General features: G+C 37.1%; 1 protein-coding gene across 1 annotated transcript in view; it reads right to left on the reverse strand.

The window, feature by feature from the left end:
* Positions 1 to 693: 693 nt before the first annotated feature.
* The window catches only part of DGKG (diacylglycerol kinase gamma), a 141936-nt gene continuing 117266 nt past the window's right edge, over positions 694 to 25363 (reverse strand). Inside the window, exons 16-18 of the mRNA XM_078155432.1 lie at positions 22638 to 22751; positions 5599 to 5715; positions 694 to 807 (exon numbers count right to left, since the gene is read on the reverse strand). Of these exons, the coding sequence (XP_078011558.1) occupies positions 694 to 807; positions 5599 to 5715; positions 22638 to 22751 (345 nt within the window). The remainder of the gene's footprint in view (positions 808 to 5598; positions 5716 to 22637; positions 22752 to 25363) is intronic.

The raw sequence follows: 25363 nt of genomic DNA on the forward strand, positions 1-25363 counted from the left end.
GTGTAGTGGATAGTGCTAGGCCTGGAGTCAGGAAGCCCTGAGTTCAAAGCCAGCCTCAGGCTATCTCTGGACCCTTAGCAAGTCATTTAATCTCTGTTTGACTCAGTTTCCTAAATTATAGAATAGAGACAATAATAACACTTGCTTCACATGGGTGTTGTGAGAATCAAATGACCTAATATTTTTAAAGTGCTTAGCAGAGTGCCTAGCACATAGTAGGTACTTAATTAATGCTTGTTTCTTTCTACTTCCTTTCTCACTTAATCTCAGGGTATCCCAAGAAACAAACTCTCTAAGAATATTCAGTTGCACCACAGGAGCTGATCTTCATGGGTGGAGGGCATTTCCTTATTGGAAGTCCCGCACCCCGATTAAAACAAAGGTTTGGTTCCATCTGAGGTCCTACTAGGTTTTCTGCTTGCCCTACAACACAGTTGATTCATGCTGCCCTCTCTGCAGCCCAGGATTTTGTATACCTTCTGAGTTGTCAATGGAAGGGCAAAATCATCAGCACTTTAGAGAAAATGCAAGCAGCTTGGGAGACCTAAGCATCTCCAAGGGGGCCCAGGTCAGGGATCTAAGGAGTATATTATCATCTGGGCTTTGGGAGTGAATTACTGGATGAGGTTGGGTGATATCACAAAGCAGCTGAATGAATTAAAAACAGAAGATCCTGGGCAAACCACCTTACCTCTAGTTGTCTGCATCTGGGTTTGTGGAATCTGGTTTTACATCAGTTGTGGATTTTTCAGGGCTAGGCCCAGCTGGAGAGACTATGGTGGATGCAATCTCAGGGGCTTCCTTCTCCTTTGAAAAAGGAAAGAAAAAATCAATAACATTAGCAAGGGATTCCTTTGGCCACACATTTATTTAGAAAGCCATAAATGAAGATTAGAGATGTTTTATTTATTTTTTTCTGTTATTCTGTTACAGTTTTCTTCTTTTAAAATTTTTTTTGCATATTTTATTAATTTATTTTGATTTATCAACAATCACTACCATATGCTTTTGAGTTTAAAATTTTTCTCCCCCTTCCTCTCCACCTCCCTCCCCAAAACTGTGCACAACCTGATATAGGCTATATGTTTACATTCCTATTAAACAAATTTTCACATTAGTGAAGTTGTAAGTAAAAATTAAACCAATAGGAGGAACCATCAGAAAGAGGAAACAAAACTCAACAGAAGAGAAAAAAAAGATAGTGATTCAACTTTCACAGTTATGATTACTTCTGTGTCTTTTTCTCCATCCTTTTTTCCCCATTTATGCTTTTCTTTCTCCTTTCTCCCTTCCTTCCCCACCAGTACTTTGCTTTTGACCACTGCCTCCTTCAGTCTCTCTTCCCTTCTATTTTCCTCCTCCCCACTTCTTCCCTTCACCCTCACTGCTTCTTCCCTCCCTTCCATCCCCCCTCCCTTTTCTTTCCCTTTTTCCCTCCTACTGCCCATAGGGCAAGTTAGATTTCCATACCTAACTGATTATGTTATTCCTTCTTGAGCCAAATCTGATGAGAGCAAGGTTCAAACAATGCTCACCCCCTCCCTTCTTTCCCTCTGCTGTAATAGGATTTTCTGTCTTTTCCTGTAATGTAATTTACCCTTGTCTGCCTCCTCCTTTCTCAGTACATTTTCTAAGATCAGACTAATCCACTTACTTGGATCCATTTAACCCACTTGATTAGATTTTTTTTTATCATTACATCAAAGTCAACTAATATCCACCCCCTTTATGTATACTCCTTTAACATGGTGTAATAACAAAACAATTCTCAAGAGTTGCAAGTGTCATCTTCCCTTGTAGGGATGTAAACAGTTTGCCCTTATTAATAACATTTTGTATCTTTCTGTCCCATTTACCTTTTTATGTCTTTCTTGAATCTTGGACTTGAAGATCAAATTTTTTGTTGAGCTCTAGTCTTTTTATGAGGAAGGTTTGGAAGTCCCCAATTTCATTAAATATCCATCTTCTCCCTTGAAAAATTGTGCTCACTTCTGCAGGGTAGTTGATTCTTGGCTGCAATCCAAGCTTTCTTGCCTTATGGAATATCATGTTCCACGCCCTGCAAGGTCCTGTGTAATCCTGACTCTGGTTCCATGATATTTAAATTGTTTCTTTCTGCCTGCTTGTAGCACCTTCTCTTTCATCTGGTAATTTTGGAATTTTGCTGTTATATTCCTTGGCATTGTCAATTTGGGATCTCTTTCAGGTGGTAAGTGGTGGATTCTTTCTATGGTTATTTTACCTTCTGGTTCTAGGACTTCAGGGCAGTTTTCCTTTATGATTTCCTGAAAGATACTGTACAGGCTCTTTTTTTCATCATGATTTTCAGGTAGTCCAATGTTTTTAAATTGTCTCTCCTGGATCGATTTTCCAGGTAGTTGTTTTACGATGAGGTATTTTAGTTTTCATCATTTTTTTCATTTTTTTGTTTCTGTTTGACTGATTCTTGCTCTCTCATAGAGTCATTAGTTTCCATTTGTCCAATTCTAGTTTTTAACAGATTGTTTTCTTCTGTTAGTTTTTGTACTTCCTTCTTCAATTGGCCAATTGTATTTTTAAGGGATTTGTTTTCTTCAGTGTACTTTTTTTCCAGTTTGCCAATTGTGTTTTTTAGGGACTTGTTTTCTTCAGTGTACTTTTTTTCCAATTGGCCAATTGTATTTTTTAAGGACTCTTCTACCTCTCTCATTAGACTTTTAAAATCCTTCTTGAGCTCTTCTAAGAAGGCTTTTTGGGCTTCAGACCAGTTCATATTCCCTTTTGATGTTGCAGATGTGGGTTTATTGACAAAGTTGTCCTTTTCAGAATTTCTGTCTTGATCTTCACTCTTCTCATAATATGAATCTATGGTATGTTTCTTTTTACTCATGGTTTCTTTATTCCCTGGTCTTTAAAGAGATTTAGCTCTCCTGCTGGGGAACAGAGGGCACTGACCCAAGCTTCTTGTGTTGGGACCCTAGGTCTTGGTCACTGGCTTTGTGTGCTGGGGCCTCTTATGTTGGCAATTGGAGGCTGTAGGGTTTTGGCAGCTTACCTCGTGTTGGGCTGGAATCAGCAAGGCTGGAACTTTCAGGCAATTCTAGGTTGCCTGCTTTTCCTTTCCTTTAGCTTTCTTCAGCTCCTTTTATATGGGTGTTGCAGGATGTTTATCTGCCTGGGGCCCCTTGCAATGCTGCCTCCCTTGTTTCTGCTAATGCACTGGGAGATTCCTTTGCGGTAGAGTGCCGAGGCATGTGGTGTTTTCCTGAGCTGGTTTCCACCAGTTCCCCCACCCTCACTGAGGCACTCAGAGGTCCAGGTGTTTGTGTTTGCCTGCTCTACCACCTAGGCTTCAGGATCTCTTCCTGGTTGACAGTTGGGGGTTCTGACAGCTTACCTGGTGTTGGGCTGGAATCAGCAAGGCTCGGACTTTATGAAGACTTTAGGTTGCTTTCTTCAGCTCTTTTCAGATAAATGCTGTAGGGTACTTATCCGCCTGGGGGACCCTTGTAGTGCTGTTTCCCTTATTTTTGCTGAGGCACTGAGAGACCCATTTGCGGGGCTGCTGCACTGCTAGTCCCCATCTTTCTTCCAGTTCAGATGTTCCAGGGATTTTTTCTGGGGTGATATTTTCTGGGTTTTCAGAGGTTTATAGGGACGAGTGAGAGCGACTACCTTTTTACTCCGCCATCTTGGCTCCCAGATGTTTTATTTTGTTAAAAATTCTCATTTATATTTTAATCTTCACTGGGAGTGAAGGCCCATGGGTTTGAGTTTGACATTGCTGTTCCTTGATTACAAACATTTAATTCAGATGAAGGAAGAGAAGAGAAGAGAGAGAGGGAGGGAGGGAGGGAGAGAACAAGCAGAATAGGTGCTGATCTTCATGGGTGGAGGGCATTTCTTCATTGGGAGTCCCTCATACCAATATAAAAACAGATCTGGTACCATCTTAAGATCCCATAGGGTTTTCTGCTTGCCATGAAGCAATGTTGACTCATTTCAATCTCTCTCTCTCTCTCTCTCTCTCTCTCTCTCTCTCTCTCTCTCTCTCTCTCTCTCTCTCCCTGTCCCTCACCAGCCCACAGTTACATATACTCTAGCCTGACATCCCTTGTTTATAGAGGAGCAGAGCAGGGAGCTTAAGTAAGTTTCTCAAGGTCACACAGCTAGTGAGTTACCAAGGTAAGATTTGAGCCCAGGAAAACTGAATAGCCTTGTGATAGAAATTAAGACTAGCACCTCTCCATTTACTAAGATAAGCTCCAAATGGATACATGGACTTGATATCATAACTAAATTAAAGGAGAAATCACCTGAAGGATCTATGCATGGAAGAAGATTTCATGACTAAACAAACATCAGAGAGGATGACACAAGATAAAATGGATAATTTTATTACCCAAAATTTAAAAGTTTTTGCAAATAAATAAATAAATCTAATGTAGTTAAACTTAGAAGAGAAATAAATGGAATGAGAAAAATCTTTGTCAAGTTCTCTGATTAAGGCCCCATTTCTAAGATATTTAAGTAATCCGTTAAAATTTATAAAACCAAATTTCATCCCCCAATAGATAAATGGTCAAAGAATATATGCACAGGAAGTTTTCAAATCCATGTTATCAACAGCCATATGAATAAATGCTCTAAGCTGCCAATAGAGAAATGCAAATTAAACCAACTTTGAAGTTCTATCTCATGCCCCTAGACAAAGAAGACAAAAGAGGAAAACACCAAATGTTGGAAGTGCTGTGGGGAAACAGGTCCACTAGTGCACTGTTGGTAGAGATGAGAATTGGTCCAGCCATTCTGGAAAGCAATATGGAACTATTCCCAGAATGTTAACACACTATCCATCCCCTTTGACCCAGCTATGTCGCTTCTTGGCTTATACCTCAAAGAAGATATCCAAAAATATTTATAGGACTGTTATACTGGGGAATGGCTAAACAAATTTTGGTAGGTGAATGTAATTCTCTTAATATATTATATTAATATTGTTATAATATTCCATTACAAAAATATATTACTATAATAATATCATTATATCATAAGAAATGATAAAATGGACAACTTCAGAGGAAACTAAGAAGATGCCTATGAACTCAAATAGAATGAAGTTAGCAGAACTACGTGAACAATTTGTAAAATAATAACAATATTATGGGGAAAAACAACTTTGAAAGACTTTAAACTCTGATCAATGTAATGATAAACCACATGTCCAAAAGACTGAAGATGGAACTCGCCATTCATCTGCGAGTGATGATAAAATTAAAATACAGATAGAGACATACATTTTCAGAAATGGTGAATGTGGGTATTTGTTTTACTGGACTGTGGATGTTTATACTGAGGGTTTTTGTGACCTCTCTCTCTCTCTCTCTCACCTCTCTCTCTGCCTCCTGTCCCCCCTCCCTCCTCCACTCACTCCCCCCAACAAAGTCTCTATCTCTGTCTTTCTCTTCTCTTTGTTCAGTGAGGAAAGTGAGGAAAATATGTACAGACAAATGTAGTTGATGTAAAACAAAAGATAATCATGAAAATTTACTTTAAAAAGAGAAAAAGAAAAGATGGGCAACAAATTACAAGTGGGAGCTTCAGAGCAAAGTATTGTACCTTTAATTCAATTGCATCCTTGGTTAAAAAACTGAGTTCGACCTGATTTATGGCACTGTCAGAGCTTGAATCAACTGAAGGGATGTTGGTGGAAGTGATTTCTTCTTCTTTCTTCTCCTTCGAGGAAAAACAGAGATTAAAAAGGACCATAAATACAGAATACAATAAATATTATCAGCAATAGTCAACACAACTAAAGCAGAATGGAATCAACATTGTCCTATGGTTGGGTAAAGCACCTTCCCCAGTGAAGATTCATCCACTGAAGACCACTGAAGGAGGTCTGAAGTGGCTTATCCTGGGGCTTCTCAGGTACTTTCCATACTTGGCCCCACATCAGTTTAAATAAATATAGAGGCTATAGGTAATAGGAGGAAAATCACTAATGTACAAAAAATAAAAAATGAGAATTGGGAATAGATACAAACATAGTTCTTGACAGTAAAGTATTTTGAAAACCATTGGTTTTAGTGGCTTTGGCCATGAATAGGAAATCAAAATGATTTGGCATCGATATTCATTTCCATCTTTTAATCTGATTTGTAAAAAAGATTCATAGAAACAGAAAAAAAATATGGAGGTAGAAGAGCCAACATTAAAACAAAATTAAAAGATAGTAAAAATGGAAGAATTCATTAATTCATTTAAAAGAAAACTTAAGTTTAACTTTTTCATTCTGGACTTAAATATCAAAAATGAGTATTTCCATAGATACATAGTAGCACACACACAAAAGACTATGTAGGAAACCATGATGTTCTATTTCATGCTACTTACTTTTTCATTTTGAAAGTGTATAACAAATTCCACATGTTACTTTCTAAACTGTCTTGCTTTGCTCTGCTTCCTTCTAAACTTCCTTCACTGGCCTCTTCGGTCCATTTAAAAATGTTTTAATGTCCTTTTTTGGCAGCACAATTTCTAAGCCTCCTTTCTACCAGGTCCTCCCACCAAAACAAAATGACGACAACAACCACCAAAAATCCACAAGAGAAGGAGGACTAATAAGCAGAGTGAAGGAAAATGAACGTAGCGCCCACGCCCTGCATCTTGAATCCAGAATAATTCCACAAGAAGGTGAACACGGTGCATTGCAGGTGCTCTGGGAACACAGTTGGTCATTAAGTCTTTAAAGTCTTTGTTTTCCTCTAGTGTTGTTCTTTCTGCTTTAGCACATTCCACTCTATGTCAGTTATATTACCCCGTACCCTCTGAAATAATGTCTTTCAGCATTCTTATGTTGCTATAAAATTCTTTTAAGTTCACATGCTACAATCTAATCAGTTATTCCCCAATTGTTGGGCTTCCCCTTAGATTCTAGTTCTTTAATTTTCTCACTTCTTTTTCCCCCCCCCCATTTTAATTCCCACTTTGGGATCAGGAATTTTGCTTTGCTTGCAATTATTCCTTCCTCAAGATTATTCTCTCTCTTACCGTTCACTTCTCTTCCTTCCTGTTTCTCATGTCCACTTGCTTCTCTATTGAATTTGATATATATCTGTGTCTATTTTCAATCCTTTGTCTGTTTCAGATAACAAGGTTCAACTGATGCCTGCTCTTCTCATTCCCTCCTTCATGCTTATATGCTTTTCTTTTCTCTCTCCTCAATTATGAGACATAATAGGTCCCACTCCTTTCTTTCTCCTTTCTTCACTAGTATATTCCTTTTTCCTTGCCTTCTTCAGTCTCCCAGAACAGAATCCATCCATTGCTAGATCCCCTGACTTTCTCATTTAACTTTCTCAGTACCTTTTGATGATATTAAGGTTCCAAAGAGACACTTGTTTCTTCATCCCCCAATAGGATGTTAGCACAGCCTCATCACACAATCCATGATTGTTGTGTTTACATTTCAAAGTTCCTACTTAAGTCTGATATTTTCATCAGAAATCCTTAAAAGTACTCTATTCCATTCGCCCCACAAATCTACTCAGCTTTGCAGGGGAGTTGTTCTTGTATGTAAGACTATATCTATTGACGTTTAGAGTATTATATCCCAAGATCTCCCCTTGTTCATAGTAGAAGTTAACCAGGTTTTGAGTGTTCCTTACTAAGGTTCCCCATTACTCAAATGATTTCTTTCTGATGGCCTGAAGCATTTTTTTCTTTAATGCTTTTGGATTTTGGCTATGATATTCTTGGGACTCTTTCTTTTGAGATTTCTTTCAGGAGGTGATTGATGGATTTTTAAAATCTTCACATAATTATGTGGAGCTTTAAGGTTTGCAAAGGTTAAGTGATTTGCCCATGGTCACACAACTGGTAAGTGTTTTAAGTTAGAATTGAACTCAGGTCTTTCTGACTCAAGTTTCAGTTTTATATCCTTTGCAGCAACTAGTCCTAATAGAGCTGGGAAGTTTGTATTTATGATTTCTTGAAATATAGGGAGCACCCAGGATTTTTTTTTTTAGTCCTGGTTTTAATGATCTCCCCTTGATCTGTTTTCCAGATAAAGTTTTAAAAATTTATTGTTATTATTGTTATTATTGCTTTTTGGTGAGGCAATTGGGATTAAGTGACTTGCCCAGGGTCACACAGCTAGTAAGTATCAAGTGTCTGAGGCTGGATTTGAACTCAGGTCTTCCTGACTCCAAGGCCAGAACTCTATCCTTTGTGCCACCTAGCTGCCCCAGTTTTCCTGATAATTTGTTTAAAAAAACATTAGATATCCAAATTTTCTATTTTTCTTCCAATCTTTGACTTTTGTTCTAATATTTCTTTTTTTCCTCAGACACTCATGTTTTTTCTTTTTATTCCATTTTAGTTTTTGGGTTTTTTAGTACTTGGGTAGTACCATTTGCTCTCCTAAACTATTTATTCTCCCTCCGAATCTCTTGTCCATGGATTTTAATTCAGTTTGAAAATTTGTTGTTTTATTTCTTCTAGGTATTCATGTAGTCTTTGTGGGAAAAGACATTTTCCCCTTGAATCTCTTTCTGTAGTTGTTATAGTTATTCTTGTCTTCTTTGGTTGGGGGGAGGACCTCTAGATTTGTGAGACCTTTGTTTAACTAGTTTAGGGTATTCTTTGGTTTACTCATATCTTCAGCTTTAGTTCCTTAAGTGGAATTCTGGGTCCTGCTTGATTTCAACCTGGGTAACTTGGGTTTTGACCTCTGGATATTTGATATTCAGAGAATTAGATCTTTATGGCCTTCTGTGGAATCTCAGGACAAAGTATTAGGTACCCTGGAGCCCTAGTGCTCCTAGGTGTTCCAGTCTGAGCATGCTGTGCTATACTGGCCCATGATGCTCTCTGGGGCTTCTAAGGTCCTCACCCTAAGGACCACTCTAGGATCTTCTTGAGGGAAACCTTCATACTTGATGCAACCAAACAGAAGTTACATGTGTCCCTGCATGTACCCATGTTTGGTTATACTAGGAATATGCTGGCTTGCTTGATTGCCCTGTCACTGGCTTTGTGGCTGTCCTTTTTCTTATTGCCTGTGGGTTTCTGGCTGATATTTTCTTTTTCTGTTTTCATTTCAGCAGTGGAAGATATCACTTACTGTGATTTCTTGATCTATAATAGGTCTGGAGAGAATTTCAGGGTTTGGCTGGAGTAGGGACGTGAGACCTGGGTAGCTTGCAATTTTTCCTTGCAATATAGGCGATAACATTGTCACAACAACTACTTTATAATGAAAAAATTGAGCATTAGAGAGTTTTAATGTCTTGCCCAGGGTCACATGGCCAATACATATCAGATCTCATCCATGTCTTGAGCTTTTCCCACCATATACGACATGGCCAATTTAACATTTATTTAGCACTTGCTGTAAGCAAAGTTATGTATTAGGTACTGGGACCCTATAAAGATTAATAGGACATTGAGCTTGTAATCCAGAAGTTATAATACTGAATATCAGTTTCCTTAGATTTTTTTTTAAGAGAAGGGGGTGATTTAGTTAAAAGTGAAGTAATAAAGATGACTTTAGACATGGAGGATGATAGGGTTCTTAAGGATTTTTGCAGTTAATGTAAAAGGTAAGGATGGAGCCTGAAGTACAAGACAAAAACCTTCACCAAAAATAAGACTTGGAAATGCAGGAGATGGCTTTTTCTTTCCTTTCCTAGTGACCTTAAATATAGAATTTGAAGTTGGGAGCTAATTTCAGCTGTCTCAATGAAGTTTTGACTCTGATTTATTTTAGAGGAAGGCAAAGAAAGAGATCAAGGAAGAGGTAGGAATGTGACTTGGGATTCTAGGTAATATAGTGGATAGAGTTTCAGTCTTGAAGTTAAGAAGATGTGAGTTCAAAACCTGCCCCAGATACTTACTAGCTATGTGATTCTGAGGAATTCACTTACTCTCTTTCAGCCTAAGTTTCTTCACCTGTAAAATGGGGATAATAATACCACCTATGTCATAGAGTTGTTGAGAGGAACAAATCAAATGAAATAATATATGTAAAACATGTTGCAAGTCTTAAAGTACTATATAAACATTAGTTATTATTATTATTGATGGATGAAAATGAATGCTTCCCCAACCCTCCCCAGTCAGACCTACTCAGTTTCAAGGAGGATGGTGTTTGGACTGGTGCAGATAGAACAAAAATGGATAACAAGGAATTGAAAGCCAAGACACTTGAGGAAATGGTAAGTGAGAACTCAGCTGCCCTCAACAAGTCACTGTATCCCAGAGCATTGAAAGAATTTGTGGAGATGATCGTTAAGACATTTTTGGGAAAAAGACATTATTGGTGGGGGTCTATGAATGGCTATGAGTATAGGATAAGAGTTAAAGGACTGCACAGAGGCAAATATTTTCCTGATTTTCAAAAGAAAACCAATGTCAATTCTTTGAACTATAGAGCAGTAAGCACACCTAAGATTGTTGGAAAAATTCCAGAGCGCAATACTAAAAGGATGATTTGTAAGCAATTAGAAAGGGCAGCAACAATCACTAATATATAGCATGGGCCCATTAAAAATAAGCCATGTCTAAGCTATTCCAGTGAGGCTGTTCTCCAAATTCCTGTGTTCCTATTTCTGCAGCCAGGTCATATACAGAGCTTGTCATCCAATCAATCTCCTAAATCATTTTTAAAAAAAATATTAATTCCTATTTAGACATACTTCTCTCATCTTGACTTGAGAAGCTGATTTTGCACCCAAGTTTAAGAGTTTGAATTTATGTCCATGAAATATGATCTCAGTAGATTTGGCTAGATATTCAAGACTGTAAATACATTTTTTTTTCATTCTGACATCCAACACGTTAGTTACCTCTTCTGACTTTGTGTCATCTTCAAATTTGATTAGTATGCCATCCATACTTTTATCCAACTCACTGATAAAAATTTTACATAATAGATGGCCAAACAGATCTGTAGGCACTCCACTAGGGACCTCTGTACAAGGTAACATAGGACCATGTATGGATTCTTTCTGTTTGGCCGTTCACCCAATTGTTTACTGACTAATTCCTATCTCCTCCGTCTTTGAGGTTGTGCAGCACATAAAGCTTCAGGCCTGGAGTTGAGAAAACTCGAATTCAAATCTGTCCTCAGACACTTGTTAGTTGTGTGACCTTAGGCAAATTACTTAACATTGATTTGCCTCGGTTTCTTTTTCTGTAAAAAGGGGATTATTATATCACATGTCTTGCAGGGTTCTTGTGAGAATCAAATGAAATAATAATTGTAAAGCACTTAGTACAGTGCATGGCACACAGTAAAAGCCACATAAGATATCAGGTGCTGCTCTCATCATCTTGCTAAGAATATCATGAATGGTTTTGTCAATTGATTCCCTCAAATCAAGATAAACTATCTACAATATTTCCTTGATTAATTAATCTAATAACTGTCAAAAAAAGAAAAGTAGGACGACGTCTGGGATTATTTGTGATGAAGCCACTTGAACCCTGTGTATTCATTGCTTCTTTTGTAAATATTCACTAATCAGCTTTTTAATATGTTTTTGATAAGAACCAAATTAAAGGTCATTGGTCTATAATTCACAGAATCTACTCTTTTTTTGGAAAATTGAAACATTTGCCCATCTCTTGTTCTGAAGTATGAACCTTGTTTCTCCCCAGTTTTCAAAAGGATTACTGACAGGAGCTCAATAGTCAAACCGACCTCTTCTTTCTGCACTCTGGGATGTGGTTCATAGACCTACTGATTTCAACTCCCAACTGAAATTCAAGAACACATGTATTATCACTTTCATTTCCTAGGATTTTAACTTCCTATTAGTCATTTTCCTTCTTTTACATATAGCACACTGATAATTTTCTTTGGTAGAAAAATGAAAACAAAACAGCTTAAAGCTTCTGACTTTTCTCTGCCATACCCAAATTTGTCTCCTTCTGACTTCTCTGTCATGTTTATCCTATCTTCTCTACCCTAAGCAGCCATTCTATCCTTCCTTTGATTCTACTCTTTTCCACAAATCTGTCATTTGAGCCTGTACTCTCACTTCCTAGGGCCCCAAGAATAGTCACATTGGTTTCATCATCAATTCCTTATAGGTCTATTTCACATGGTCTCGCAGGACTTCATGAAGAGATGATGGTAAAAACTGAGAATGTGGATTGCAATTCTATGCAGTGGATCACAAGTTACTGTCATTTTCTAAGATTTTATAACAGGTCTCTGGGTAAAATGGTTTTAAAGCTTATGACACAGCTTGGGCTTGTTAGTTTGAGTGACATAGACTATCCGTCCTGGGATACATCCAGGTGATGTTCTACAGGGTGCCATGTCTACATATGAACTGATTACAGACACATGTTGTGGTTATGGAATCATTTGTTTCATTTTCGCTTCAACAGTACAGATGGTTCTTGCTTTACATAAATTTGCATTGTACAAATTCGGCTTTACATAAAGAATTCTGAAAGAAATCAACATTCTAAAAAATCACCTACGTTAACTTTACCATACAGTACTATTCTCTCTCTCTTTCTCTGTCTCTGTCTGTGTGTCTCTGTCTCTGTCTGTCTCTCTTTCTCTCTGTTCCTGCCACTCAGCTCACTACTCTGCAGCTTCCTACCAACCACAAAAAACCCCAAACCCAACAACTCCTGAAATACCCCTAAGTGAAAGCAGAACAGATGAGCCCACCATCACTGCCATCACCAGATATGGGGCTTGGCTTGAGACCTTGGCCACTGAGACCTTTGCCCTGCTCTGCCCACCTGCTCACACATTTGGCCCTGCATGTCTGTCTTCCCATCCTCTGCGTTTAGGTGCTGTGTGGCTCTCCCACATGTCACCAGTTCTCTCCTGTCTGCATTTGTGTCCAGCCCCCACTTGTCAGCTCCCCATATATTCTTCTTCTTTTTGCTTCCAGCCAGACCCTCACATGGCTGGTCCGGGCCCCTGCATGTTACTTCTCCTGCTTTTGCTTCTCTGTCTCTGGCTCCTGAGTGTTTTTGAACTATGTGCCAGCCCCCTCCCTGCACAGTATGGTACCCATAGGCAAATTCAGATTATGTAAAAGTTGGAGGTCTGTGGAATGGCTCACTTACATAAAGCAAGAACTGTCTGTAGTGAAGGATGGTTTCCTGAGAAGCCAGGAAAATCACCCATGTTGTTTTAAAAGCACTGATGCTTGTGTTTATACTTTATATTTACAGGTTTTGGAATTGCCCAAGCTGATCTTTGAAAGGAACTACTAAGAGTTTTGGCACAAAGACAGAAAGAATGGAGAAAATTATCTCACATAAAAGAGGCATGCAAGGAAAAGCTTTTACCATGGAGGGGAAAGTGATGGAAGGGGGCTGGCAATGCTTGACCCTCATTCACTTCTGTATTAGTTCAAAGAGGATAAAATATATCAACATACTCAACTGGTAATATAAATTTATCTTACTGAACAGGGAAGTAAGATGGGAAAGGGATAAAAGAAAAGAGGAAGGGATGATAAAAGGGAGGACAGATAAAAGAAGGCAGTGGTCAGAAGTAAAACAGACTAGAGGAGAGACAGGAGAAAATGCCAGTGAAACTGACAATCTAAGTGAAATGGATGAATATTTATAAAAAATAAAGTACCCAGATTAACAAAAGAGGAAATAGAATTCTTGAATAACCATATCTTAGAATAAGAAATCAAACAAGTCATCAATGAGCTCCCTAAGGAAAAAAACCAGGACAAGATAGATTCACAAGTGAATTCTACCAAACATTTAAGGAACAATTAATTCTAATACTTCATAAACTATTTGGGAAAAAACAGATAAAGAAGGTGTCTAACCAAAATCTTTTTATGACACAAATATGGTTTTGATACTTAAACTAGGGAGAGCCAAAAATAAGAAAACCAATGCACCAGCTTTCTTAATGAATGTTGATGCAAAAAATTTAAATGCTAGGAAGGAGATTACAGCAATATACCATGTGGTATATTGTTGGTACAGTATTTTAAAAAATATCAGCATAATTGGCCATATCAATAATAATAACAACAAAATTATGATGTTATCTCAATAGATGCAACAACACTCATTCCTATTAATTAATTAACTCATTCCTAGAAAGCATAGGAATAAATGGAGACTTTCTTAAAGTGATAAGTAGTGTTTACCTAAAACCAAAAGTAAGCATTGTCTATAATGGGGATAAACTTGAAGCCTTCCCCATAAGATCAGGAATGAAGCAAACCATGTCCATTGTCACCAGTATTACTCAATATTACACTAGAAATACTATTTATAGCAATAAGACAAGAAAAAGAAATTGGAGGAATAAAATTAGGCAATGTGGAAACAAACCCATCACTCTTTGCAGATGGTATGATGGACAACCCTAGATCATCAACTAAAAACTAGTTAAAACAATTAACTTCTGCAAAGTTGCAGTATACAAACCCTTATAAATCATCAGTATTCCTACATATTACCAAAAAAAGTCCATCACGAAAAGATAGAAAGAAAAATTCCTTTCAAAATAACTGCAGACAATATAAAACACTTGACAGTCTATCTGACAAGACAAACCAAGGGATTACATGAACACAATTGCAAAACACTTTTCACACAAATAAAGACAGGTCTAAACAATTGGAGAAATATTAATTGCTCATGGGAAGACTGTATGATATGATATAAGGCAAATGATAAAAATGAAAATTCTATCTATGTTAATTTACTCATTCAGTGCCATATCCATCAACCTAACCAAGAATTATTTTATAGAGCTAGAAAAAAAAAGAGTAACAAAATTAATCTGGAAGAACAGAAGGTAAAAAATACCAAGGGAATCAATGGAAAAAATGTTAAGGAAGATGGCCTAGCAGTTCCAGATTTCAAACTATATTACAAAGTGGTAATCATCAAAACAATCTGGCACTAAGAAATAGAGTGGTAGACCAGTGGAATAGATTAGATACACAGTACACAGTAAATAACCACAGTAATCCAGTGTTTAATAAACCCAAAGATCTGAGCTTTGGGGGCAAGAACTCACCATTTGACAAAAATTGCTGGGAAAATTGGAAAGTATTTTTGCAGAAATTACACATAGACCAACACTGCATGCTGTATACCAAAAAAAGGTCAAAATGGATGAATGACTTACACATAAAGGGAAATATCAGAAGTAAATTAGGGGAGCGGGGAAAATGTACTTGTCAGATCTATGGATAAGTTAATGACCAAATGAGATAGAGGAGTTTACAGGAAGTAAAATAGATAATTTTTAAAAAGGTTTTTCACAGACAAAACTAATGCAGCCGAAATTAGAAGGAAAACAGGGAACTGGAAAAAATTTTTGTAGGAAGTTTCTCTGATAAAGTCCTCATTTTTTCAAATATACTGTATGGGGAACTCAGTCAAGTTTATAAAATAAGAGCCATTCCCTAGTTGACAAATGGTCAAAAAATATGAACAGGAAGTTTTCAGAAGAAGAAATGAAAGCCATAAAGTAGTCACAGGAAAAAATGCTTTAAATCACAACTGATTAGAGAAATGTAAATTAAAACAACTCTGAGTTACTACCTCACACCTATCAGATTGGCTAATGTGACAGAAAATTAAAATGACAAATGCTGGTAGGGATGTGGAAATATTGGGACACTAATGCATTGTTGATGGAGTTGTGAAATGATTCAACAATTCAGCAGAACAATTTGGACCTATACCCAAAAGGCTATAAAACTACATATCCTTTGACCCAGAAATGCCACTACTAGGTCTGTAACCCAAACAGATTAAAGGAAAGGGAAAAGAACCAATTTGTACAAACATATTTATAGTAACTCTCTTTGTGGTGGCAAAGAATTGGAAACTGAGGGGATGTCCATAGATTGGGGAATGGCTGAGCAAGTTGTGGTATATGATTGTGATGAAATACTATTGTTCTATAAGAAATGATTAGCAAGATGGTTTCAGAAAAATCTGAAAAGACTTATATGAATTGATGCAAAGTGAAATGAGCAGAACCAGGAGAACACTCTATATAGCAACAGCAATATTATACGGATGATCATTTGTGAAAGACTTAGGTATTCTGATCAAGACAATGATCTAAAACAATTCTGAAGAACGTATGATGAAAAATATTCACCACCTCCTGAGAGGGAACTGGTGATCTCTGAGTGCAGACTTAAGCATACTTCTTTTTGCTATCCTTATTTTTATTGTTTTATTTTCTTCATGTTTTCTTTTGCAACATTGCAAATATGGAAATATATTTAGCATGACCTCACATGTATAATGGAAACAAAATTGCTTGCTTTCTCAAGGGGATGGTGGAAAGGAGGGAAAGAATTAAGAACTCAAAATTAAAATTTTTTTTACATGTAATTGAGAAATATCTAACTAAATAAAAATGATTTTAAAAGATTATATCTATTGGCTTTTAGACTATTAGATTCCAAGATCTCTCTTGTTTATGGTAGAAGTTGCCAGTTTTTTGAGTTTTCCTCACTATAGTTCCCTAATACTCTGAATAACTTCTTTCTGATGCTTTACATTATTATGCAGGAGCCTTGGATTTTGGTTATGAAGTTTTTGGAAACTTTCAGGTTCCTCTCCTTTTGAGGTTTTTTTTTGGGGGGTTTCTTTTAGAAGGAGATTTACACATTTTCTAAATCTTTATATGATTATGCAGTGCTTTAAGATTTGCAAAATGCTTTGGGAATATTATCTCACTTGATCTTCACCACAACTCTGGGAGGTAGGTGCTATTATTATCTCTATTTTACAGATGAGGAAATTGAGATAGAAAAATGTTAAGTGACTTGCCCAGGGTCACACAGGCTGTAAGTGTCTGAGGCTCGAGTGGAATTCTAGTCTTTCTGAATTCCAGTACAGCACTGTGCAATCTACTGCTAAGAAATCTGAATAGTTTAAATTTATGACATTCTGGGAAATAGGGAGAACCCTGGATTTTACAAAAATCCTGATTTTTGTCTGTCCAATGATCTCCTTTTTATGTTTTCCAACTCAGTTTTAAAAATCAGATGTTGTCCATTTTCTTCAAGTTTTTTTCACAATCTTTTATTTTTTCTATTTCTATTTCTTTTTGTTTCATGAAATCATTAATTTCTTTTTACTATACTTTAGTTTTTAGGTTTGCAGTACTTGGGTAATACCACTTTCTCTTCTTTTTTTTTTTAATATAAATTTATTTTTAGTTTTCAACACTTACTTCCACAAGATTTTGAGTTCCAAATTTTCACCCCATCTCACCCCTCCCCCCACCTCAAGATGGCATGCATTCTGAATACCCCTTCCCATAGTCTGCCTTCTCTTCTATCTCCCCCCTTTCTCTTATCCCCTTCCCCTTCTATTTTCCTGTAGGGCAGGATAGACTTCTGTACCTCATTTCCTGTATTTCTTATTTCCCAGTTGCATGTGAAAACGTTTTTTTAAACATGTGTTTTTAAAACTTTGGGTTCCAAATTTTCTCCCTTCCTCCCTCCCCACTTACCCTCATTGAAAAGGCAAGCAACTCAATATAGTGTTATACATGCACAGTTATGCAAAACACTTCCATAGTAGACATGTTGTGAAAAACTAACTCTATTTCCCTTAATCCTATCCTGCCCCCCATTTATTCTATTCTTTCTTTTGACCCTGTCCCTCCTCAGAAGTATTTGCTTCTGATTACCCCTTTCCCAATCTGCCCTCCTCTCTATCATCCCCTTGCTCTCTTGTCCCCTTCCCCCCCATTTTCCTGTAGGGTAAGACAGATTTCCATACCCAATTGAATGTGTATGTTATTCCCTCCTTAAGCCAAATCCTATGAGAATAAGATTCACTCATTCCCTCTCACCTTCCCCTGTTTCCCCTCCACTGTAAGAGACTTTTCTGTTTTTTTGTGTGAAAATTTACCCCATTCTACCTCTCCCTTTCTTCTTCTCTGAGTATCATCCTCTCTCATCCCTTAATTTTATTCTCCAGATATGACCCCTTAATCTTCAACTCACCTTGTGCCCTCTATCTATTTATCTATCTATCTATCTATCTATACATACATACATATAATTTTTTTTCCTTCAACTACCCTAATACTGACAAAGGTCTCATGAGTTATAAATATCATCTTTCCATGCAGGAATGTAAACAGTTCAATCTTAATAAGTCTCTTATGATTTCTCTTTCCTGTTTACCTCTTCATGTTCCACTTGAGTCCTGTATTTGAAAGTCAAATTTTCTATTCAGCTCTGGTCTTTTCATCAAGAATGCTTGAAAGTCCTCTATTTCACTGAATGACCATTTTTTCCCCTGAAGGATTATACTCAGTTTTGCTGGGTAGGTGATTCTTGGTTGTAATCCTATCTCCTTTGCCCTCCGGAATATTATATTCCATGCCCTGCGGTCCTTTAATGTAGAAGCTGCTAAATCTTGTGTTATCCTGATTGTGTTTCCACAGTACTTGAATTGTTTCCTTCTGGCAGCTTGTAATATTTTCTCCTTGACCTGGGAACTCTGGAATTTGGCTATAATATTCCTAGGGGTTTTCCTTTGGGGATCTCTTTCAGGAGGAGATCTGTGGATTCTTTCAATTTCTATTTTGCCCTCTGGTTCTAATATATCAGGGCAGTTTTCCTTGATAATTTCTTGAAAGATGATGTCTAGGCTCTTTTTTTGATCATGGCTTTCAGATAGTCCAATAATTTTTAAATTCTCTCTCCTGGATCTATTTTCCAGGTCAGTTGTTTTCCAATGAGATATTTCACATTGTTTCTATTTTTCATTCTTTTGGATTTGTTTTACAGTGTTTGATTTCTCATAAAGTCACTAGCTTCCAATTGCTCTATTCTAATTTTTAAGAAAGTATTTTCTTCAGTAAGCTTTTGGACTTCCTTTTCCATTTAGCCAATTTTTCTTTTTAGGGCATTCTTCTCCTCATTGGCTTTTTGGACCTCTTTTGCCATTTGGGTTAGGCTATTTTTTAAGGTGTTATTTTCTTCAGTATTTCTTTTGGGTCTCCTTTAGCAAGCTGTTGACTTGTTTTTCATGATTTTCTTGCATCACTCTCATTTCTCTTCCCAGTTTTTCCTCTACTTCCCTTACTTGCTTCTCAAAATCCCTTTTGAGCTCTTCCAAGGCCTGGACTGATTCATATTTTTCTTGGATGTTTTGGATGTAGGAGCTTTGATTTTGTTGTCTTCTTGTGGTTGTATGTTTTGATCTTCTTTGCCACCAAAGTAAGATAATATCGCCTGACTCTTTTTGCGCTGCTTGCTCATGATCTCAGCCAATTACTTGAGTTTTAAACACTTTGTTAAGGTAAGAGTCTGCTTCCAATGTGGAGAATGTGCTGTTCCAAGCTTCAGAGGTTTATACAGCTGTTTTCAGAGATACTTGTAGGGACCTGTACATTTTTTAGTTCTTGCAAGGTGGTATGATAAGGGGCACGGTGTTTACTCCTTTCCTGGCCTGTGCTCTGGTGTATTAGTGACCACAAGCACTCCTTTCTGTCCTGGAACTGTGAAGAGGGTTTCCTCTTCACAACCACTACAAGCTCCACCACACCAGTGCTCCTCCTTGCCCCAGGACCCCTGTGCAGAAGTGTGACCCAGATCCAAGCACGGGCAAAGCAAGAGATTGCTGCCTCAGCACTGGCAAAGAGATCACTGCAATCCCCCTCTGATTAGCCATTTGATTTCCCCTTAGTCTGTGGGCCAGAAGCTCAGGATGCAGCCACCACCATGGGACCCATGCTCAGTGCTCAGCACTCAGCACTTAGGACCTGGCTCTGAGACCTAGCTCCTCTCTCACCATAGAAACAGAGCTTTCCCACTGACCTTCTAAGTTGCCTTAGGTGTTCGTGGGTTGAGAAGTCTGGAAACCACTACAGCTGCCCATGATTCAGTCCTCTGAGGCCTGCTCCAGGTTCGCTGCAGCCTGCACCCCCATGCCGCACTGCACTCCTCTCACCAGCTGGCACAATATACCTTTCTGATCAACCATCCAGATTGTCTTGAGCTGGAAATTCACTTCACTCTGTCTTTTTGTGGGTTCTGCTGCTTTAGAATTTTTTTTTTTATAGGTATTTGGAGGGGTTTGCGGGAGAGCTCAAGCAAGTCACTGCTTTCACTTCGCCATCTTGGCTCTGCCTCCTTCACTCCACTTTCTCTTCTGAAGTGTATTTATTCTTCTTCCAAATTTTTCTTCCAGAGATTTTCAGTTTTTTAATCTCTGGCTTAATTTCTTCCAGGTATTCATGTAGTCTTTGTGAAAAATTAATCATTTTCCTTAAATCTCTTCTTGCAGTTGTTATGGAATTATTTTTGGCTCCTTTTGGATGATCTCTAGATTTGCAATAATATTTTTAGCTAGTTGTGTTATTCTTTGGTTTACCACCTCTTAAGCTTTAGTTCCTTAGATAGAATATTAGATTCTGGTTGGTCTCAAACTAAGCCTCTCGGGTTTCTATGTTGACAGGGAATTGAAAGCCAAGATAAAAGAGAAAATAGTAAGAGTGACCTCAGCTGCACTCATCAAGTTCGAGTCACTATACCCCATGACCCTGAAAAAAACGGAACTATAGACTAGTGAACCTTAACTAAAATTGTTGGGAAAATTCCAGAGTGAAATGAATAAAGGGATGATTTGTGATCAATTAGAAATAGAAACAACAAATCACTAATATAAAGCATGGGCCCATTAAAAATGAGTCATGTCCAAGCTCCTCCAGTGAGCCTGTCCCCTAACCTCCTATGTCCCTGAATCTGCTGCCAGGTTCTATATTGAGCTTGTCATCCACTTTTTCAGACTAATTGCTGTCTAGACATCTTCCTGTTATTTTGACTTAAGAAGTTGATTTTTTTTTACCCAAGTTTAAGACTTTGAATTTTTCTTCTTGAAATATGGTCTTAGTAGATCTGGCCAAATATTCTAGACTATAATCACTTTTTTTTTTTCATTCTGTTATCCAATAGCTACCTCTCCTATCTTTGCATCATATTCATATTTGATTAGCATGCTATCAATGTTTTATGCAATTCATTGATAAAAATGTTATAGAGCAGAGGGCCAAACACAGCTCTGTGGGCACTCCACTAGGTACCTCTGTATAATGGGACCTAAAACTAATCATGAGTTCTCTGGATTTGGCCCTTAGTTTAGCTGTCCACTGACTAGTTCACATGCTTTCCGTCCTGTTATCAGTAACATCATGAGAGATTTTGTCAAATGATTCACTAAAATATATCTACAGAATTTCCTTGATTTATTAATCTAAAAACTGTATCAAAAATTAGATATATCTGCCTGGAACTATTTGTGATGAAGCTATGTGAGCTCTGTGTGATAATGTTCTCTTCTAAATGTTCATTAACCAACTCGTTATTAATAGGTTTTTGAATTTTGATAGGAGCCAAATTTGAGGTAATTGGTCTATGACTCAGACTCCACACTTTTCTTCTTCTTTTTTTTTTTTGGAGAATTGAGACATTTTCCCATTCATTGTTTTATAGTATGTATCTCCATAATCTTCAAAAAGGTAACTGTGGTCACACCCACCTCTTCTCTCTGTATCATGGGATATGATTCATTTAGACCTGCTGACTTTAAATCTCAACTGAAAGTCAAGAGTACATTTAGCATCACTTCATTTTTCTTGGATTTCAACTTCCTACAAGCCATTTTTCTTCTGTTATGGCAGCACATTGATAATTTTTCTTGGCAGGAAAATGGAAACAAAACAACAGCTGAAAGCTTCTGGCTTCTCTCTGTCATGCATTATCCTTGTCTTTTACACCCTGATCAGGGATTCTATCCTTTCTTTGATTCTGGTCTTTTCCACAAATCTGTCATTTGAACTTGTACCCTTACCACTTAAGGCCCTGGAGTTGTAGTTCTGGGCCCTAAGGATTGTCACATTGGTTTCATCATCAATTCTTTATGGGTCTATTCCACCAGGACTCAAAGAACTTCATGCAGAAGTGATTGTAGAAATTGAGAACATAGACTGTAATGCTTTTCTAAACAGCAGATTACAGGTTACCATGATTTCCTATCTTTTTTAAATAGGCATTTGGGTAAAATACCATTAGAGCTTATGATAGGGTTTGAACTTGTTAGTTTGAGTGATATAGATGAGTCATACCTGGGATACATTCAGGTGATGCTCTATAGAGTGCCAAGTCTGTTTATGTCCATTTTAAAATTTCAATGATACTAAAAGTTGGTTACCTGGGAAGCCAGGAAAATTACCTTTCTTGTTTTAAAGCACTGATGCTTATATTTATGCTTTATATTTACAATTTTGGACTTGCCCCAGCTGATCTTTGAAAGGAATTGCAAAGAGTTTCAGCCCAAGGGAAAAATGTAACCCAAGTTCCAAAACCTATTAGTATGAAACTCTCATTCCCAGAAAAGAAATCTGACAAAAACATACTACTAGAAATGATGGGAAAACACTGGACAATAAAGTAAAATTGGAAAAGAAATGCAAAAAAATCAGTGGTGGTAGGTTGGGGGAGCAGTAGGAGAGACAGGTTATAAATTTATTTTAAAAAAGAAATGTAGGTAGCGTAGAAACAAAGTATATCAATAAAATTTATTTTAAAACTAGGAGAAAGAGAAGATGGGCAATAAATTAAAAATGGAAGCTTCAGGGCAAACTATTGTACCTTCAATTCATTCATATCCTTCGTTAAAATATTGAGTTTGATCTCATTTGTGGCATTGTCAGGGCTTGAACTGGCTGAAGGGATGTTGGTGGAAGTGATTTCTTCTTTCTTCTCCTTTGAAGAGAGACAAAGAGAAAAAAACCCCATAAATACTGAATACAATAAATGTTACCATCAATAGCCCATACAATAGAAGTAACAAGGAAAGTGTTCTATAGTTTGCTAAGGCACTTTTCCCAGTGGAGGTCCATCTGCTGGAGACCAAAGAAGGTCTGAAGTGGCTCATCCTGGGCCTTCTCAGGCTACTGTTCCTGCTTACATCTACAGGTTGTAGATCATGAGAAAAGCAGAAACTGAGGTACAAAAAAATGAAAATGAGAGATGGGATCAGTTGCAAATATAATCCTTGGTAGTAAAGCATTTTGGAAACCACTGCTTTTAGTAGCTTTGGTCATGAACGGGAACTCAAGATGGTGTGGTGCCTATGCTTACTGCTTTCTAATCATTTGACTCATAAAAAAGAATGGTAGAAACAGGAATGTGGAGGTGGAAGAGCAAGCATCAAAGGAAAATTAAAAGCCAGCCAAAATGGAAGAATTTTTTGTCCATTCATTTAAAACATTAAATTTATTTTCTTATTCTGGACTTAAATAACAAAAAAGAACAGCACAAAAAGAGGACTACGTATGAAACCCTGAATTCTTCACTTGCCTTTTTATTTAAAAAAGTATAAAATAACTTTCAGGTGTTATTTTCAAAAGTGTCCTGCTTTGGTCTGCCTCCTTCTGAACTTCCTCCACTGGTCTCTTCTGTCCATTTAAAAAGTTTTAATGGCCTTTTTTTGGGCATCACTGTTTCTAAATCCCCTTTACGCCATTTTGTCCCACCAAAAGAAAGAAAACCATAAAAGAAAGGAGGGGAAAAACTCTTTTTAACAAATAAGCATAGTAGGGCAAAATGAATGCACACAATGGCTATGTCCCCAAAACACAGGTCCCTTCCTGCATCTTGAATCCGTCATCTATCAAGAGTGCTGCATCACAAATCTTCTGGAAACATAGTCATCAAGTCTTCAAAAATTTTTTCCCTTAGGGTTTTTTCCTTCCTGCTCCTGCTCACTTCATACTACTCAGTACTCTTTGAAATAATATCTTTCATCATTCCTTATGGTGCAATAGCATTCCTTTATGTTCACATGCCACAGTTTGTTCAACTATGTCCCAAACGTCAAGCTTCCCATCAGATTCTACTTCTTTGGTTCTCTCCTTATCTTCCTTTCAGAATCAGGAGTTTTGTTTTTCTTGTAGCTATTCCTTTCCTGGTATTATCCTTTCCCTTAACATCCATCCTTGCCCCCTTGTTTCCCTGATGAATTTGATATACATCTGTACTAAAATGTTATCTTCAATCATTTGTTTCAGATAACAATGAGGTCCAATTGATGCCTGCTCCTCTGGTTCTTTCCTTCATGTTTGTGTACTTTTTTGGTCACTCTCCATAATTATAAGACATAGTAGGTCCCATTCCCTTCTTCCTCTTTCATTGCTAGTATATTCCCTTTTCCTCCCCTTCCCTTTCCCTTCTTCAATTCCCCAGAACAGAATCCATCCATTGCTAAATCCTCTGTTTTTATCATTTAACTTCACAATGACTTTTGATAACATTAAAGTTCTGAAGGAACGTCTGTTTCTTCACACCCTATTACAGTGCTAGCACAGCTTCATTACACAGCCCATCCCAATTGCTCAATTAAACACACTTTTCCAGGTTTCTCTTGACTCTTGTATTTATATTTCAAAGTTCCTATTTATGTCTAGCATTTTTTGTCAGAAATCTTTGAAAGTCCTCTGTTCTATTTTCCTTTGAAGTCTGCTCAGCTTTTTTAGGGGTATTATTCTTGGGTGCAAGATTATACTTATTACCATTTAGAATATTATATTCCAAGATCTTCTCTTGTTTATGGTAGAAGTTTCCACATTTTGAGTTTTCCTTATAGTTTCCTAGTATTTGAATTACTTCTTTCTGGTTGCTTGAGGCATATTGTAGGAATTCTAGATTTTGGCTATGACATTCCTGAGACTTTTTCTTTTGTGGTTTCTTTCAGGAAAACATTGATGCATTTAAAAAAAAATCTTCACATAATTATATAGTTCTTTAAGGTTTACAAAGTGCTTTAAGAATATTATCACATTTGATTCTCATCACAACTCTAGGATGTAAGCACTGTTATTATCTCCATTTTACAGATGGGGCAACTGAGACAGACAAAGGTTAAGTGATTTGTCCAGGGTCTCATAGCTGGTAAGTGTGTAAGGCTAGAATTGAGATCAGGTTTTCCTGAATCCAGGTCCAGAATTGTGTTCACTGTACCACCTAATCCTAAGAGATTTAAGCTGTGAGTTTCCAAAGTTTTTTTTTTAAATCCTGTTTTTTATCTGTCCAATAATCTCTTTAACCTATTTTCCAACTCTATTAAAAAATCAGATATCTAATATCTTCTAGTTTTTCTTCCAATCTTTTATTTTTCTTCTAACATTTCTTTTTTGTTTCTTTTATTTTCACTCTATTTTAGTTTTTAGGGTTTCCAGTACTTGAGAAATTACCACTTCTTCTCTTAAACTATTCATTCTCCTTCCAAATATTTTCTTCAGAGCTTTTTATTCTTTTTTTAATCTGTTGCTTCATTTCTTATAAGTATTTATGTAATCTTTGCAAAAATCCATTTT

This window comes from Phascolarctos cinereus, unplaced genomic scaffold (genome assembly GCF_003287225.1).
Source record: "Phascolarctos cinereus isolate Bilbo 61053 unplaced genomic scaffold, phaCin_HiC Scaffold_5;HRSCAF=322, whole genome shotgun sequence".
NCBI classification, from domain to species: Eukaryota; Metazoa; Chordata; class Mammalia; order Diprotodontia; family Phascolarctidae; genus Phascolarctos; species Phascolarctos cinereus.